The sequence below is a fragment of the Bubalus kerabau genome, chromosome 1, assembly GCF_029407905.1.
Source record: "Bubalus kerabau isolate K-KA32 ecotype Philippines breed swamp buffalo chromosome 1, PCC_UOA_SB_1v2, whole genome shotgun sequence".
Taxonomy (NCBI): domain Eukaryota; kingdom Metazoa; phylum Chordata; class Mammalia; order Artiodactyla; family Bovidae; genus Bubalus; species Bubalus kerabau.
In genome coordinates, this window is record NC_073624.1 from 47881317 (window position 1) to 47899784 (window position 18468).

The following is an 18468-nucleotide window of genomic DNA, read 5'->3' on the forward strand; positions in this document are numbered from 1 at the left end:
AGCAGCAACAGCAGCAGTCATTCAGTTGTGTTCAAGTCTTTGTGAAGCCATGGACTGTAGCTCGCAAGATTCCTCTGTCCATGAAATTCTCCAGGCAAGAATCCAGGAGTGGGTTGCCATTCCCTTCTCCAGGAAGTCTTCCTGACCCAGGGATATGAACTCGGGTCTCCCACATTGCAAGCAGATTCATTAGGGTCAGGCTACCAGGCAAAGACCTTTTTAAAATATAGGGATGAACTGAAGTATGTACAGAAGAAACGACAAGATTTTTGAGGTTTGCTTCTAAAAACATAGCTGCACTGTAGGGAGATGGCCAATAACCTTACTGGGCGAACTATTTCACTTCTCTATGTTTTACCCCATTTTCTGAATCTGAACCGTTAGTTGTAGTGTTTTCATAATGAAATATACAGCTTCTTTAATTATCAGGTTAAAGAATGGTTGGGCATAACACGTCTGCTGTCTTTCAAAAACAATGTCCCTATCTTTGGAGGGAGGGCTCTGCCCAGACTCAGCGGTCATCACCGGTATGAGGTCCAGGACAGCACCCTTTGAAAAAGAACAACTTAATGTGACCTTCCAGGCATTTTTGAGAGATGGGAGCAGGATCTTAAAGATGCCCAGCACCAAGGCATGAGAGAAACATGAAATTGTCCACAGAGGCTCTGCCTGGAGGCACTCAGCCCCTGGGTGGCAGGCACATGTTTGCAGCATACATCGCTGCCCACCTCTCCCCACAGGGGACAGGACAGCAGGTGGGGACAGACAGCTGCATGGTCTGGGCTCCCAGAGGGGTGCGTACTCTGCACTGGGCCCAGGATGAGCTGTGTAACAGAAACACCACATGCTTGCTTCACTTCCTCCTGGAACAGAACACCCTGCGTTCTCCCGACCAATCAGCTCAACATGGATCAGGGAGAAGGCTCAAGGCACCAAGAAGGCCCACCCAGGATGGCCCTCCCCAGGCAGGGGCCTCAGCCACTCTCCTGGTCCCTGGGCCCTGCTTCCTCCTGCTCTCCATTGGGGTGACAAGCGCCTGCTCTCAGAGGTGCAGTGAGGTCCTGATTAGGACCCAGGTGACAGTGCTGACACAGCGATGGCCCAGCCCAGGCTGCACAGGGGAGAATTTCCCGCAGGAGAGAGGAACAGGGAGTGGGATCCCAGTGAAGACTGGTATCAGGAGAGCAATGTTCCTGGGGGCCGGGGTTTCACTGCACCTCCCTGTTGCCTGCACATATATGATATACATGCAGAAGACTGAGAAAGGAGCCCGATGGACCAGGAAATGCTCTGGCATTGCACTGGGGCCCTTCACCCTTGACATCACTGCAAGATGCAGTAGGTGGAGGGGATTCGTGTTTGTCTCCAGCTGGGGAAGTGGGCGGTGCACTTACTGTCATGTGTGGGGTGATTGGACCCAGAACAGCGTGAGGAGAGTCATGTCTGTTGGTCTGGGAAGAGGGCACGTGTGCATCCAGGAAGCACTCAATCTGGAGCCTCTCTACCTGAGACTTTCCCCCAGGGTTCAGGTCCCCATTACTCATTCATCTTCCCCATCCTTCAGCCTGACCTATTGGTCCAAGAATATAGTCCTCAGACCCAAGCTGCTCTGTCTCCTGGGAACCTGACACTGAGATGCCAGGGCCTTGGACCTAAGCTCCCTGCTGGAAGGGGCCTCTGGGGATAGACTGTGAGCTCCTGCAGGGGGACCTGCCCTACTTTCTGTCCTTTCTGAATTGTGCAAGTTTGGGGGCTTCTTTCCATCCTCTGACCTGGCCTGCATCCCTCCAGTGCACGCTCTTCTGTGCTCAGTTAGCCAAACTCAGTTTCTGTATTCAGAACCACAGGGGTCTCACCTGACACAGGGGTCACTGTGGAATTGCATCATCTGCACATTGAGCTGAATGGGGTCCAGCTCTAAGGGTTCATGGGGACGTGGGGATGGACACTGAATGCTTCTGTATCCAGTGCCTGGAACCCTGCCCAGGAGAAGTCTGTGCAGGATTTGAATTCCCCAGGAACTTACAAAGAATTAAAGAAGGAATGAAACTCATATTCGGGGATCAGACAGATGCTGGCCATGACTGCTGACATCTTCAGGAAGGAATGGAAGGGCCGATTGAAGTCTCAGGGAAACACAGGCTGAGAGGGAGTCAGAGGCACTGAGGAAAGTCTTCTGAGGGAGGTTTGGACAAAAGTGTGGAGAAGGCTCTGCAGCACGTGGGGATGGACTTAGGAGACGTCCTGGAATCATTTCCAGGTTCCAGGTCTCTGGCTTCCTGCCCTGGGCTCCAGGTTTGGGAGCCAGTTAGGAGCTCACATGCTCCACACATGGAAACACAGAGAGTTGGTGCCCCATGGAGCAGGCCCGTGGAGGTAAGAGCAACACCCAGATGCTCCCCTTTCCTCCCTGGAGACGAGGAGCATGAGGCATCCCATGAAGGCTCCTCAGAAGATCCAGGCAGGTGCAATCCCAGATGGGTGACCAGATCAGAACATGGCCTTGGATGGACTTTCACTTCCTTCCTGCCCACTTTACACAGCCCTCAGTCCTGCCCCTGGTGATGGAGTGGGCCTGGCAACCATCTCTGCCCTTGGGAGACCACAGGCTCCAGCAAGCTAGGCTGCAGGGAGGCTTTCAGCATCTGTGCTCAGAGTCATGGGCAGCCGTGGAGGAGGTGAAGTAGGTAGGGCTAAGATAATATTCTTAAAGTCATTCTAGCCCCGGTGGGGAATAGACAGGTGAGGCGGGGCACTGCCCCAAGGTAGACATAAGAAGACCGTTCTGGAAGCTCGTGCAGTAGTCCTGGCGAAACGTGAAGGCAGCCTGGGAGAGGCGTGTGCTGTCTCTCCCTGCCCCTCTGTTTACGGCTGACCCCCAACTCACACCTGCACACAAGCCCTCTGCTCTCAGTCACCCTCAGGTGCCCCGTGTCCATCCTGGTCCCCGGGGCTGGAGGAGGAGCATCCCCGTGCTCAGCCCAAGTCAGACGACACGGGCTCCCCCGGGCGTCCCATTGGGCCTGGGTGTTCCAGGGTCTGAGGGAAACGACTGGCTGGGAGCCCAGTGGGCAGGGAGGAGGAGCCATGGAGGACGTGCTCCCTGAGACTCTGCGAGACAGGCTCACGGGGAAGGACCTCAGGCATCTGGACCCAGGTGAGCCCATCAGTCAACACAAGGAAGCCTCAGTGAATCAGTGCTATTTATTGAAATAAAGTCTAGAGAACACAAGGTGAGGAGATCCGGTGTTAGTCGTCAGTTGTGTCAGGCTCTTCTTGACTTTATGGACTGTAGCCTGCCAGACTCTTTTCTCTATGGACTATTTCCAGGCAAAAATATTGGAGTGGATTGCCATTTCCTTCTCCAGGGATCTTCCCAACCCAGGAATCGAACACACGTCTCCTGTATTGGCAGGGGGATTCTTTACCACTGAGTCACCTGGGAAGCCCGTGGAAAAACATGGAGCTTCCTTAAAAAACTAAATATAGAGTTATCGTATGAGTCAGCACTTCTGGAAACGACAAAAGCTCTAATTCAAAAAGTAACACGCACTCCAATGTTCATAGCAGCACTATTTATAATAGCATGGAAGCAACCTAAGTGTCCATCAACAGAGAAAAAAGATGCGAAATAACTGGAATAGTACCCAGCCATAAGAGAATAAAATAATGCTGTTTTCATCTGCTTGGATTGACATAGAGATTATTATAAATGAATTAAATCAGTCAGAGCAAGACAAATATTATATGATCTCAATTATATGTTGAATCCAAAAAGGAGCACAAATGAACTTATCTACAAAACAGAAACAGACTCACAGACAAAGAAAACAAACTTTTGGTACAAAATAGGAAAGGAAAGAAAGGGTAAATAGGAATATGTGATTAACAGGTACACATCACCCTACATAAAATAGATGAACAATAAGGATTTACTGTATAGCACACAAAACCGCATGTATAATCAATACATTTGGCTGTACAGCAGAAACCCACACAACACTGTAAGTCAACTACACTTCGAAAAAAACAAACAAACAAAAGAAGTCCCTGCCTAATTAATAAAAACCTGCTGGAATCAAAGGTGAGCTGATGCTGGAGTCATAGGGCTAGAGAACACTACCAGGGGAAGACTCTTCTTGCTGGGACATCACACCCTGAGGAGGGCGATAGAGTAGCCCTGGCTACTTCTCCTGGATCCCAACACTCCTCACTCTGACTTTCTCTCATTTTCAACCCTTTTGTATTCCTGGCCTTCCACAGCTAGTTCCACCTGCCTTTGCCTTTATTCTACCCCCAGTGTGTTCTTTAGTCCAAAATAAGTGGTTTATCTCCTCCCCTCACTCTTTAGCCCCCCTTCTCCCTTAGTCCTAGCTCCAGGCTCTTACTTTGCCCTCATCTGCCTCCTGCATCCATCCCTCCCTTGCTGTGCTCAGCTCCAGAAATGCCAAATTCCTAATACCCAGGACCATCAATGCTGTCTCCCTCCTTTAATCCTCTAACAAGCTGCCTCTGAGACACCCAGAAAATGTTCCAGGTCCTGCACTCCTCTGGGGTTGATGGAATCGAGCCCTCCTGCCAGATTCTCATGGATCTCAGTGACAAACTCCAGTTTGCTTTCCAACTCCTGGGCCTTCTGCCTCAGCTTTTCAGCTGACTCTGCCTTTGCTCCATCATGTAAATGTATTGACTCTTTGACCAGGAAGCCCACATCTATCACAAGGCCAATACTTGACACGACTATGCCAGCGATACGGGCTCCTTTGGCCATTGTAAAAGCCATGCCGCCAAAAGTTTTTGGCACCTGAAAGCTGCCACGAATGAAGGTTTTCCCATTGGTTATGAAGAACTTGACTTGGGCTGTTAAGGCAGGGCTGCCTTTGATCACCTTGATGAATTGGCCGATATTCCCAATGATTTTTAGGAAATAGATGAATAATTTCTTTGCAAGATTAATATGAACTTTCCTTTCATTGAGTATATCCTCGATTACCTTCCATCTCTCCCTGTGACGGGACAGCAGTTGAATGGTTTCGGTTTCTGCTGACGACGTGTTTACTTTTTCCACGATAATGGTGGACACATTGGTCACAGTAGCCGCTATGCCCAGCCCTAACCCAGTGGCGAAGAGAGGCAGAGTGGCCCCCATTGTCAGAGGTGCCAGAGCCAGGCCAACGATGCTCAGGATGCCAGACACAGCGCCAGTGGAGTGGGCCACCACATTGGAAATTGTGCAGTCCTTGTGTACCTTGTCAACGTTGTCTGCAAAAGCATGGATCTTTTCTGTGTCTTTCTTCAGGTCCTGTTTCATCACAGCAATCTCCTCCAAAAGCCTCTTTCCGTCCAGCTGGTCTTGTTGGAGTGTGTCTGGGTCATTTACACTCAAGTTTGTTTTCAGCCTGTTCAGATACTCATATACTGCATTTGCCTCCTCCCTGTAATAATGAAGGTCAAGGAATTAAGACAGTTTGTTTGTCTGTAAAAACAGGCTGGGAAGGTTGTATTCTGTTTTATTGGAGCAGAAAACCCTTCACTCGTGGACCTTAGTGTGTAGTGAGGAGCCAATCTGCTCCTAGCCCTAGATTCTGGGAAGTCGTCTCTAAGCCCCTAGAATATTCTGGCTGATAGGAGTGTCCTCATCTCCTTGGGCCTTTGGCCACTGGACAAACAGAAAAGGTCACTTTCGTGATGGGGCCTCTGGGTCACGTGGTATCAGTTCTGACTTCTGGAGGAGCTGGACTCCAGGGCATTAGTCTGACTGCCGGGAGGAGCTGGAGACCACAAGTTAGGATAGTTTGTTTTTAAGTGGGTGAGATTCCCTGGCAGACAGAGCCCTGTGTGTCCTGCCACACACTGAATCCAAGGCTGGAAAGCATCCTGAGGACACGGAAGCTTTGTGTGTGGAACCCGCCTAGACTTGCCCCGTGGCTGAAACTGCATCCTTTCCCGTAATAAACCATAACCGGGATGACGACATCTTCAGTGAGCTCGGAGAATCCTTCTAGGGAATTCTCAAACCCGATGGTGATTATGGGAACCCCCTAACGTGCTACTGGTGTTAAATGTAAGGACAGTCCTGGGGACTGTGTGCTCAGATTTTGCAGGTTGGCTAACTCTGCATACTTAAAAAAAAAAAACAAACCCACCAAAAGTCAGAGCTAGAAGGCACCTTAAAGATCATTTTGCCTGGCATCTGCTCTCTTCCAAGGCTTGTGCCCTTGATCTTTCCATTGAATAGTCACTGGGTCCATCCACTTCCCCACCTGACAGGGAAGCAGGAGATGTGCTGTGAGCCCTGGTTCCCTGGGACTCTCCAGCTCACCTCACTGACTCCTGACCCATCACCCAGCATCCTTGGCCTCTCGGATGTTGCATGTCAGCTGGTAAGCGTGCCTGCACCCCAAGGCCATGTGCACCTTTATAGACCCTCTCCAAGACTCGAGAGACTCGAGGAATCACGCATCTGAATTGTTAGTCCTGAAGAGACCGGCACTTGCACAGCTGGTGGTGGAACTGTTCTCCTCCTCAGTGGGGATGCATGAGGCTCCTCAGAATCCCTCAAATGACACGCAATCGCAGCCACTCACTGTGACCCTGGAGGGCTCACTGAGCCACACTGCTTTCCCACTGTCAGGGCCGCTCCACGTGGACTAGAAGAGGGTCCCAGATGGAGAGAGAACCCAGGTCCCAGGCAGGGTGTGGAGGACATGACCACCCAGGGCCCTCTAGCCCACATGAGGGGATCCCATCAGGGAAGAAAGAAATGTCCCCCCTCCCACTCCCGGAACCTCTGCTAGGGTCACAGACCCTTCCCTTCTGTGTCCTCGGGGCCCACTCTCCTCACTCTAGTTCTGGTCCTGTTGCCCAACCCTGCCTACTCGTCCTCCAATCTGGACCCTCTGCTCTACCCTGACCCTGGGTCTCACCCTGGTCTAGGCCTCCCTGGGCCTTTGGACGAGATGATTGCATTTGCTTCCCCACCTCTGACCTGCAGTTCATCTGAGGCCATCACCATAGTCTATCAGATAGAATTGCTATTCCCACTGGACACACAGATCTGGGGCTCCAAGACATAAGCCCAGAGCCCCACAGCTGGGCAGGACTAGAGCCAGGACCCCACCAGCTCCACCCAGTTCCTCTCTCGCCTCTCTGTCATATGGACCAGCTGGATCTTGCAGGGTTGGTACAGTTCCTAAGTCAGGGAAGACTCTAGTCAGAATCCCCGGCAACACAAAAGGATGTTGGAAGGATTTACTGACTTGATCAAAAGTGAGCCCTGCTTTGTCCTCCTCTCTAGGAAAAAGATCTTTGGCCCCTATCTCTTCCCAAGAAGTTTTTTTTAAAGTTAATATTAATTGAGCACCTACTCTGTGTCAGCCATCATGCAAAGCACCTTGCATGCATGATCTCAGTGTCTGCACAATAAAACTGAACAGATGAAGAAACTAAGGCAGAGAGTAGTTCAGTCACACGTCCAAGGTCACATAACCTGCCCCTGTAGCAGGTTTCATCTCTTCACCACACGAGGCCATTCACTGCCACCAAATGCCATAAAGGAAACACTGCTATTGGGATCTTGAGAAGGAACATCCTTGACTCCAACTACAGGATGCTGCCTGGAGGAGGTGTCCCTGCCAGGAGGAACCTAGCCTGGGGCAGAGGGATCTGAGTCACATTCTTGGTAAACCCATGCATGTTACCTGGGTATATTGGCCTTAACCACAAATATCTTCCAGTTTCGGAGTAAGACCGTCAGTTTCTTTTCTGTGACCTGGGAATGTTCAACAACAACTTGAAAAACAGTTTCACTCTCTAGATGAAAAAAAAAAAAGAATAAAATTAGAAGAATTTGTGGTGGAATATAAATGGCATTCAGTAGCTTGCTCCTTGGAAGAAAAAGTTATGACCAACCTAGATAGCATATTCAAAAGCTGAGATATTACTTTGCCAACAAAGGTCTGTCTAGTCAAAGCCATGGTTTTCCAGTAGTCATATATGGACGTGAGAGTTGGACTATAAAGAAAGCTGAGCACCAAAGAATTGATGCTTTTGAACTATAGTATTGGAGAAGACTCTTGAGAGTCCCTTGGACAGCAAGGAGATCCAACCAGTCCATCCTAAAGGAAATCAGTCCTGATTATTCACTGGAAGTGTTGATGCTGAGGCTGAAACTCCAATGCTTTGGCTACCTGATGTGAAGTACTGACTCATTTGAAAAGACCCTAACGGTGGGAAAGATTGAAGGCGGGAGGAGAAGGGGAAAACAGAGGATGAGATGGACATGAGTTTGAGTAAACTCTGTGAGTTGGTGATGGACAGTGAGGCCTGACATGCTACAGTCCATGGGTTGCAAAGATTGGACACGACTGAGCGCCTGAACTGAACTGAACTGAAAGGGTTTAAGGTCCATCTTCCTGACCAAAGGTCCCTGGTATTATGGGTGGAACATATGTGTCCCCTCTGCCCCAGTTCATATGTTAAAGCTCTGACCACCCCTCCCTGAGGACTGAGGTGGCACAGTCCTGACCTGAGTTCAATTCAGGGTCCCCTAACCCTTGTGGAGTGGCTGAGGTGGAGGGGGGTGGCAGGGTAAGAACTGAAGGAAACAGCCTCTGTGGTGACACCCCAGGGTCTGGGAGCACAAGGAGGCTTGGAGCAAGGGAGAGGGCAGGAGAAGCTCCAGGGATGTTGTGGGGCCTCCCCTCCTTCTCCCGCCTGACCTTGGGGATCCCTATCAGCTGTCCCCCTCACCATGGGCTGTCTTGGCCTCACTTCTGAGTCCCTTGCTGGATGGCAGTGGAGGAGGAAGTAGACACCGTGCTCTGGTGCCCTGAGGAGAGGGCTGGGATTGAGGCTGTACGGATAGAACCTCGAACACAGGGGGCTCCCCTGGCCTCTCTGGAGGACTCCGGAATGCTTAGCCACCCCCTTCTTGGTTTTTGATTCCTTTGTGGGTTGTCTCAGCCTGGAGGCACCACCCTCAATTCTGGATCACAAGTGGAAACCAGCCAGACAAGAGACAGCTGACTACCTGAGCAGTAAAAGAGGTCTATCGAGACCATGATGGCAGCAGCAGGGTCTCGGGGATGTCCCTTCGGCTCACCGGTCCAAGTCAGGCTGGAAGGAGGTGTGGCTTCACCCTTGGGGAAGAGAAAACAGACTGCGGGCTAGATCACGGGCTAGATCACGAGTGGCCAGCGGCTGCAGGGAACAGCGAGGGGGAGGCCTCTGGTGGGTTCCCCTGGGACGGCCACCAATGCCATCAGGGACTTGACCCTCTGCGTTTCCCTGTCCCCTGGACTCTGCTGGCTGTTAGTAAAGAAAAGTCACTCACCTCCTACAGCTCCTTCCAAGCTGAGTCAGAGTCCTGCTCTCCTGTTGGGGCACAGGGAGAAGGTAATCAGACAGGAGACAGCCATCTGTGAGGTTATAGGAGCAGTAAAACCAGAGACAGAACACATAGAAAGGAGCATAGAAAGGAATACTCTGGGAACTATGTGAGGTCGGGACACCTGTGCCACTAATTGGTAGTAACTACTATTGATTCAGTGTCTGTGATGTGCAGGCTCCTGAAACTCACCGAAACATGGGTCAGCCCAAGACTCCATGCTGGTGCAGAGTCTGGACTTGAACCCAAGTCTTTCTGATTCAAATAGCAGGTTAATGATAACTATGCTGTACTCTCAACAATATACAAACATACTTACCTGGGGATATATGTTAATTGGTAAATGACTCTTTTTATTCCAAAATGATGTCTTGCTCCCTGTGCCTGAATATCTGCCTTGATAAAGTTTCTGGTGCTGCAGCTCCCACAGCCCACATCCTCCTTCCTTCTGCAGGAGCCTTTCTCCCACAAGCCCCCTCCCTGCAGCCCTGCCCTGGGCAGCTGAGGACCTGGATGGTGCCCAGTCCTCTCTGCGGTCCTCCCCTGACTGTTGCACTTTGGGGTGTTTCTAATTGTCTGTGTAAATAATAGTGTAAAGAACACTCTTCTTGTATGAAACTTTGCCTGTACTTGAGACTGTGTCCTTAAGCTGTTTCTGGAAGTAGAATGATTTGGTCAGGGCTCTAAACATTTTAAATATTTTCATACCTAGAGTCACTCTGTTGTGCCAAAAAATTGCACCAATTGATTACAGTTATATTCATATATGACAGTGTCAATTCTTTTAATCTTGCCAATTCTCAGAAGTCTCTACTTCAAAACAGATCTTTATTGAGAGACAATTTTTTAATTCTGTTTGGGATTACATTGTCTTGGTAGATGACGGAAGAAAGCAAATGTTGATTACATTCAGCAGTATTGTAAGAAGACAAAAGTGCATTTATCAGCTCCTCCTCCTGAGACCTGACCGAAATGATAGGAAACATGCTTACAGTTGTAATAATGGCTACTGATAGGAGGCGTCTCTGTGCTTGTGGTCTTCGTTCTGTACGGATAGTTGATCTAAGACTTCACTGAATATAATTTGGATTATTCCAGTAACCCCTGAGGTATGTACACCAACTCCCCTCCTTTTTTCATAGATGTTATGTGACTTGCCCAAGGTCAGAAATCTTGTCCATGACAGACTAGGTTTCAACCCACTTACTGGGCTCAAGAGCCCATACCTCGCCTCTCAGTGCTCTGCTGCTAATATAAAGCCAGGAATGTGGGCAACAGGAGCCCAGAGTCTTCAGCAATAGTTTGAAGACTGAGTGGATGAAGAAGTGACTGCTGAATAAAGAGGAGTGGAGGAAAGAAATGGAGAGAAGGTGTACAGGCTAGAGGAATGCTTGCTTAGAGCAAAATGAGAGTGACACAGAAGGAGAAAGCAGGGGATAGTCCCAGCAACCCACATCCCATCACATATTCACCCAAATCCACACCAGACGGAGGAAAATCTTAATTCAGAGACTCCAGAAAAAATATTTCTGTATTCTGGAATTTAGGGGTCCTCAGGCAAGCACTCTACAGGGCAGTTTACCAGTCAACTCTACTCCCTCTTAAATATGAATGGGTCATCCAGGATTAGATACATGGAAACGATGACAATGTGGAAAAGATGACTTAGACTAACAGATGAGAAATGACACCAGAAGAGATGGTTGGACAATTCTGAAGGAAGAAAATAATTTTTAAAACTTGAACCCAGGTCGTTAAGTCAATTAGAAAGGATTTTTATTCATAAAATGAGATGCACTGAGAAGTGGGAAAAATTGAAACAGACAAAAAAAATCTTGGAAATTAATAAGTGTTTACCAAATAAGTCTAAAAAAGATTGGAAAAGAAGGTCAAAAAAAGCTTCTAGAAATTCTTTTAAAATGACAGAAGAAATGGAGCTAAATGGAGAATAGAAATGCTGCTATTCACAATCGTTCCTTAGCAAGTTACATGAGAGTGAGATGCAAAGGGAAAGAAATGTGTGTGTGTGTGTGTGTGTGTGTGTGTGATGATGCAAAGGATAACCAAGAGAAAGAAAGATTCCTGAATATGATCCAGGAATCAGGAACATCAACCCAGAGAGAAGGGAATCCAAGGATCACAGCTGGGCACACGGCAGATCTAGAGAGAAACCAGTTCAGAATGGGGTAAAAAGTCCAGAGTCTGTGGGGACAGGGGACTCGGTATCATATGAGGCACTTGTGCAAAGAAATGGAGGAAATTTGAAGATAGACAGTGCAAGGGGTGAAAACAAAGGCAATTCGAAACATCAGAAAAAACTGAAGCTATGCCAAAATGTATGTGCAAATACATAGTATTAATACAAGTTACTCAAGAGAAAATATTTAAAACATCACAAAAATGTAAATTCTCTTCTTTGACTTTTAACTTTTAGAGCAAAGCATTTAAATATGAGAACTTAATTTATTTGCTGTCAATCAATATAAACATTAAATCACACTTCTAGAAGTTGGGAGCTGAAGCACTGAAGGGAGAAAGAGAAGGTCTCATTTTACACAGTGGGGAATCAAGAAACACCAGTTGAACCTGAGGGCCTAAGAAACAATGGCACAAATAAAGTGCATATAACCACAAAGTTTTCTAAGAGAAGATGTAAGATTAGTGATATAATGATATTAGGAGAAAATAGGGACGGATATAAGAAAAAGTATAAGAATAACTGAAAACATTATCTTCCCTGGTAAGAAGTAAGTAAAGAGTATCAGACTTTTTAAATTAGGAAAAGAAAAATATGATACTTAATGTTTATTAGCTATTGTGGTTGACGACTTCCCACTTTGCACCAGGCAGCATTCTAAGTGCTTCTCAAGCATTCACTTATTTTTACTTCTCTCAATGACCCTGTAAGTAAGGATGTTATCTAAGGATATTGCTTAATTAACTAAAGAAAAAGCAAACAACTGAAAGTGATTTTTACTACGAACGGTGTGCAGAACCCTCTGTATAAACGGATTTGTTTTAAACATATGCATTTAGCATTTTGGATGTTTTTAATTTTATAAAAGCAGAAGTCACTTCATAGTAGTTAGTAACCCATGAGAATGGGTTGATTTCTGGCGCCACCACATAAACTGGTGGAAGCAATTGGATTGAGTGACTATAAGAAGTAAGCCGACACCCGATGTGACAACTGTCAGGGCGGCAGACATGTGTGTGATGATGAAGCCAAGCTCTCAGGAAAAGAGGGATGACCATACACGTGAACCGGGACAATCACAGTTCCCTGTGGCCTTAAACAGATCCATCATCTAGCAGCACCTTGCCCACAAACACGTGCACCCATGGGCTTCTGTCCACTCAAAGGAAGCAAGACTCCTTGAAGGGGAGGTCCGTTCCACAGGTCGGCATCTATATCCACAGGTTGGCAACTATACACCCCCAAAGGCAAAGATTCTCTCGGAAATGTTCAGAGCAGCATTTAGAAGGGGCACCCACATAAAATGAGCTTCCCTGGTGGCTCAGATGGTAAAGAATCTGCTTGCAGTGTGAGAGACCTGGGTTCGAGCCCTGGGAAGATCCCCTGGAGAAGGAATGGCTACCCACTCCAGTATTCCGGTCTAGAGAATTCCATGGACAGAGGAGTCAGGCTCCTCTGACAGGCCATGGGATCACAAAGAGTCAGACCCGACTGAGCAACTTTAATGTAACTCACATATAATAATGCTGCTGATGATGGAAAGTGAATACTATGATCATGTTTCATTGGGCCAAGTTGAGTCTGAGAAAGGCCATGAGTTCATAACAATTCAATGAGAAGAGTTTATATCAAGTGTGGCTAAGAAGGGAGACATAAAGCTTACAAAAGGTAGCTATGCTGCAAAGAGGAGTAAGTGTAGTGGGAAATATTTCACTGTTTATTGAATTTAATAATAAGAGGAGTCTTAAAATCAATGGATATATTCCCTTTTGTCTATTTACGTGACCATTATAAAGGACTGAGAAGGAAAGAATACCCCTGACATCCCAAGGCTGGCCTGGTATCACAATAGGGTGATGCTCTTCTCCCGTTGGATGTAAAGGCTCTCACAGAACTCCAGCCTCACACAGGGTCACCCTGAGAGCAGGCGCGAAGGAGACAGCAAACACCCATCACTGCGTCCCATCAACACCACACCCCCTCCCTTGGATGAAAAGTATGACTGCTCCTTCTTTACCAGTCACACCTTTATGCTCACTCTGGTCTCCCCTCTCCAAAGATGAGTTACCAAGACTCCCATTGATAGAAGTGCCCCTCATTTTCTGTGTCACCTAAGCTAGAGTGGACCCATTTCCTTAGTGAGTGAGAGAAAGTCTCTCAGTCATGTTCAACTCTTTGCAACCCCACGGACTATAGAGTCCATGGCATTCTCTAGGCCAGAGTACTGCAGTGGGTAGCCTTTCCCTTCTCCAGGGAATCTTTCCAACCCAGGAATCAAACTGGGGTCTCCTGCATTGCAGGCAGATTCTTTACCAACTGATTTATCAGGGAAGCCCCCATTTCCTTACAGCCTCCCCCAAATCCCCTCACCTGAGCTCCCATCCTAGAATCTTTCTATCACCTTCTCTCTGTGATGCCTGGGGTTGTCCTTCAGGAAGAGTAACTTGTTTACTATGGAGTGTGCCTGATGGTGGAGGCTGGAGGCACTGTTTATGTGCATGGGAGAGAATTCACACAGGCAGGTCTACCTTGAAGCAGGTGGGAGAAGAGAGCTGGCTGGTCCTGCGCCACCCTCTGCCTGGAAGCTGCATGACCCAGGAGCCAGAAAGCCAAATGACATCATGAAACACGAGGACCAAGAGCCAAGGCAGAGAGAAGAGGAGGGCTTGGGCAGAAAGGGCTGGATCCTGGGTGATGCCAAAACTTTGTAAATGCATCTGAACCCTCGACCTCATCCTTCCATCCTTCCCTCCCATTCTTGGCCTGGTCCTGACCCTTGTCTGGGGCCTCAGATGGGTGTGGATGCTGATAGTGCTTCCTCTGCCGGATTCCTATCCAGGGCTTCCTCCTCTGTGAGCCTCTGATTGGTCCCTTTCTGGAAAGACTGTTGGTGGAGAGGGGAGGACCCTGGAGAAGCCTGTCCCTGCCCAGCTGCATGGCCAGTCAGGCATCCCTTCCCTCCTCGTGGGCAGACAGATTCTCCCCAACCATCTCCCTCCTGTGTCTGCAGTCACCCTCCCTGGGAAGGGAAAGGGGCGTTAAGAAAGTCCCTAGCCGAGCACCCGGACCCTCCCGATTCCCCAGCTCCTGTCTTCCTCATATTCTCTGTATCCACAGGGCCTGCTGCTCGAGCCTGACACCTGTCTTGGCACAGGCTGCCCCTCCCACGACATGCTCTTCCCCACTGGCCTCACCGCCTGATGGGGTACTTGTCCCTGGCAGCCCAGCTCCAAGCCTCCCTCTGCCACCTTCCCCCAGTTGCTCTCCAGCTCCTCTTGAAGGCCGCACTTTCCTGGTCATGGTCCCTTTTTGCTCAGTTTCTCCAGGTCTGAGAACCCTCCCGCATCATCAGAGGCCCTGTCTCTTCTCTGCTGCTCCTCCTGTCCAGGGCCTCTGGACACCCTCCTCCCTCCTGGGCGCAGCCTGGCCAAAATATGAGGGGTGGGACCCCTTATGGGGACATGAAACAAGCAGCCTCTCGGTGACACAGCACAACCCCAGTTCCCCCTGTTAAAATTAGAAAGGGAGGGAGGGGAGAAGGGGAGAAAGAGGAAGAGAATGGAGAAGAAACTAAAGATCCTAATCAATCAATCTTTCAAATGGATCCAACGTGCACCAGAGAGAAGAAACTGAAGGGACTGAAGGAAGCATTAAAAATAACATTGATTTGAGAAAACCTTTCTAAATACACACATTCCACAAGATATAATGGAAATTCTGACCTACTGAACTCTTGGAAATTAAAATTGCCAAGGATCCCATAAACCAGGTCAGAAAAAACATCTGCACCCACAGAGAAAATGGAAATCAGCTTTAAAAAACTTAGTAAGAGAATAGAACAAACAATTCCCCAGAAGGGAGCTTGCCCAGAGTCACATAGCTCGCTGTGGGCAGAGAGGAGGCCAAGTCCAGGCCTTTGGACATGGGTGTAAGGGCAGGGTGGGAATGTGGTTTTAATTCCCCAACGTTTCTAGGGTTGTCTCTGCCGGTAAAAAACATAGATCTAAGCTCATGCCCCTCCTGTTATACTGATGTGTGTAGAGTTCGGCTTTTTATCTTAACATTGCAACAGCGGGATGTATGTAGACCTTGTGCAGTGAGCCCTTCTCACATCTTCCAGCAGCGCCACCTTCCCCACACAGGACCTCCCATCACTCACATCCTGAGCAGAGGGCCTGGCAAACACAGGAAGCCAACGCCCTTTGACTCCCCACTTGGTTTCCTGTCTATTTCCAGGCCGCAATGTCCCCCAGGGCCTGGCACTGAGCCTGGCTCTCAGAGGCAAGGTTTTTCAACAAACCTTGATTCCTTGTAACTGAAAAAAATCCCCTTTCCCCCATCAGCCCCAGCCTAGCACCCTGGGGACAGCTTTAAGGTGGCCAGGCCATAGGAGGGGAGGCGCTGACTCCCCTGTCCTCCTCTACCCTCTCTGCTTCCTCCAATTTCCCAAAGTACTAAGCACACCCAACACCCACCTTCCTTCTGGGGTCGCCGCTCATGTCTCAGGAGTCCACACCCTGAGCTGAGCCCACCTGAGCAGCTGTGGCCCTCCCTCTGCTCTGTTTAGGGGCCCTCGGCTGGGAGGAAGTCCTCAGACACACCTGCCTCCACATCCAGGCTCTGCCCCTGCTTAACCTGCTGCCTCGGCCATGACCTCACCTCTCTGCGCTTCCAGTTTCCATCTTCTGTCAACTAGTGACATCATCCTTTCTCAGACATTCATCCTGAGGATGGGGAGATGGGCAGGGTCCCTCCCCTCTGCTTACCCATGGGCTTTCCTCTGGCTGAGTGTGAACAAGATCCAGACGTTCTCAGCTGTGCAGATGCAGCCGCCAGCTGTGCATTTCTGCAATGACCACACACACCCTCTGTGCCTAGATATACTCTGGGAAGCAAAAGTGAAAGCAAAACCCTCACCTGTTAGTGGTTCAAGTCAAACAAACACTCTGCCCACCAGGCCCCGCCCTGGGACTATTTCCACCTCCTTAGAGAAAGAAGCCCAGTCCTGACATTCCACATCCTTCTTGACACAGTCCACTCGGTCTCAGGTCCATGAACAAAGACCTGCCACCAACACACCGTGAGTCCCTTGGCAAATCACTCCCCACCCTCTGATTCCATCTTCTTACCCCTCCAACCCCACATTCACCAGCCTGCCTGCCTCGTTCACCTTCGTGCCACCAGCATGAGGTACAGTCCTGGAACAGCCCAGCTGCTCAGTGCATACTGCTCACACTCTGCTGCTGAGGGCCAGGTCCAGGTGGCTTCTAGGATTCACTCACACTTCTAGGTTCTTCTGCCAGGGAAACCTGCTGCATCCAACTGGGAGAAATGCTTTCTGCAAAGCCCAAATCTGGCACCACCTCCTCTGAGAAGCCCTCCGTGACCTCGCCTTAGAGTCCACTGTTTCCTGTTTTCCTCCCATGGTACCTAGAAGAGGGGCCTAAGGCCACCCCTCAGACACTCTGTCCATGCGCTTCCCCCCATCCCTTTTGATCAGATCCCTCTAGACTTAGCCCTGCTGGCAGAGACGGAACTAGTGCATTTAGTCCACATGAGGAGGCCCAGCCTTGGTGGTCACTGCCATAAGGTGGATGCAGAAGTTCGTGGGAAGGGCTGAGAGCACGCTGCCTTTTTCTATCTCAGCTTATCTCCACCTGACAACAGATTTTTTTCTCTCCAAATGGAGAACTTTTATCAGAAAACCAGTGTCCTGGCGACTCAGAGAGGTCTGCAATGGAGAGCTGGCCCTGTCTCCCTTTGGTTTCTGAGCAAAGATCCTCTGTGGATGGGGGCTGAACGTGTGGCAGGTGCTGTGATCGCACCGTCCACGCCTTTCCTGTTGAATCTCACTCAGCTCTAGGAGTGCAGGCTCCGTTTCACAGATGAAGAAATGCAGGTCAAGTTCCCATAGTCTGAGAGTCCTGCAGCTGGACTGCTGGTGAACTTCTGGTTTGCCTCAAGCAGAAGTGACTGCAATGGACCTGGATGCCCCATGGAGGCCCGCCTGCCCTTCCCTCAGGGCTGCTTCACCCCTGGAAATGTCCCTGGGCCATTATGGTCCCCACCCCTCGGGTTTTGAGGGAGGGACAGGAGATTATTCCATGAGGATAGCCAACCATAGTTTGTTCTTAAAGCCAACTGTTACGTATCTGATGTGTTTTGCAGATAAGGGAGCTGAGAGGAGGGGAGACGTGGGCACTTTGTTCCAACAACTCAGGTATTTGTGTTTGGTGGGAGAATGTCAGCAGCCCACATCCTGCAAACGTTCATTTGATACCCTTTTCCCAGAGCTCAGGGCTCAGGCCAGGACACAAGCCCCAGAGCCCAGACACAGAGGAGTCAAGGGGCAAACGGGCAGCTGCCCTGCCCACTGACCTGCACAAGTCTGCCTCTGACCCCACAGGAACTGCTGGAACTCAAAGATGCCTCTTTCCCAGAGCTCGGGGTCCTCTGGGGACAGCCAGATCTGGGTGTCTCATCTACAGAAGGGACACAGGGAGGAAGAGTGGGAGGCAGGGGTTTTTCTGTAGGGAAAATCGGAGCACAGTCACCCCTCCCACCTGCTCACTTTAAACCTCAGGCAGAAATCCAGGAAGCAGGGGCACGGGAAAGCCATGTGGGCCTCCCTGGGGAACACCTGCCTGGGTGAGGGCGGCCAGGCCCTGCTTCCTCAGTGCCTCCACACAGGACAGCTGGGGGCCCTGAGCTGGTGGTGGGCGTCCCGGGACTCACTTCCTGGCCAGGTAGCCCCTGCATCAGGCCTGGAAGCCGATGATGACGTCAGTGATCTTCAGGTCCCGCTCCTCCTCCAGGTGGGCTAGCACAGTATCCCAAAGAAAACCTTGCTCTGGCCATGTGGTACACATTGCTCTCGATCTCC

At 49.6% G+C, this 18468-nt stretch overlaps 1 protein-coding gene across 2 annotated transcripts; it reads right to left on the reverse strand.

The window, feature by feature from the left end:
• Positions 1-2865: 2865 nt before the first annotated feature.
• Positions 2866-16452, reverse strand: LOC129647246 (apolipoprotein L3-like). Of its 2 annotated transcripts, XM_055574425.1 has the most exons (5): positions 16352-16452; positions 9335-9375; positions 9032-9140; positions 7701-7812; positions 2867-5435 (listed from the first exon to the last, which is right to left on the reverse strand). In XM_055574425.1, the coding sequence occupies exons 3-5, from the start codon at positions 9060-9062 to the stop codon at positions 4499-4501; spliced, it is 1080 nt and encodes a 359-aa protein (XP_055430400.1). In that variant the 5' UTR covers positions 9063-9140; positions 9335-9375; positions 16352-16452; the 3' UTR covers positions 2867-4498. The 2 variants fall into 2 exon arrangements, with proteins under 2 accessions (XP_055430402.1, XP_055430400.1); XM_055574427.1 differs by lacking the exons at positions 9032-9140; positions 9335-9375 and having other exon boundaries at positions 2866-5435; positions 16352-16396.
• Positions 16453-18468: the final 2016 nt, after the last annotated feature.

Excerpts from the sequence above, each read along its gene's own strand:
- LOC129647246 (XM_055574425.1), bottom strand. The coding sequence starts at position 9,062 with ATGGTCTCGATAGACCTCTTTTACTGCTCAG. Across the intron at positions 7,813-9,031 it reads AGACCTCTTTTACTGCTCAG|AGAGTGAAACTGTTTTTCAA; the intron begins GTAGTCAGCTGT and ends TTTTTCATCTAG. Across the intron at positions 5,436-7,700 it reads GTTAAGGCCAATATACCCAG|GGAGGAGGCAAATGCAGTAT; the intron begins GTAACATGCATG and ends TCATTATTACAG.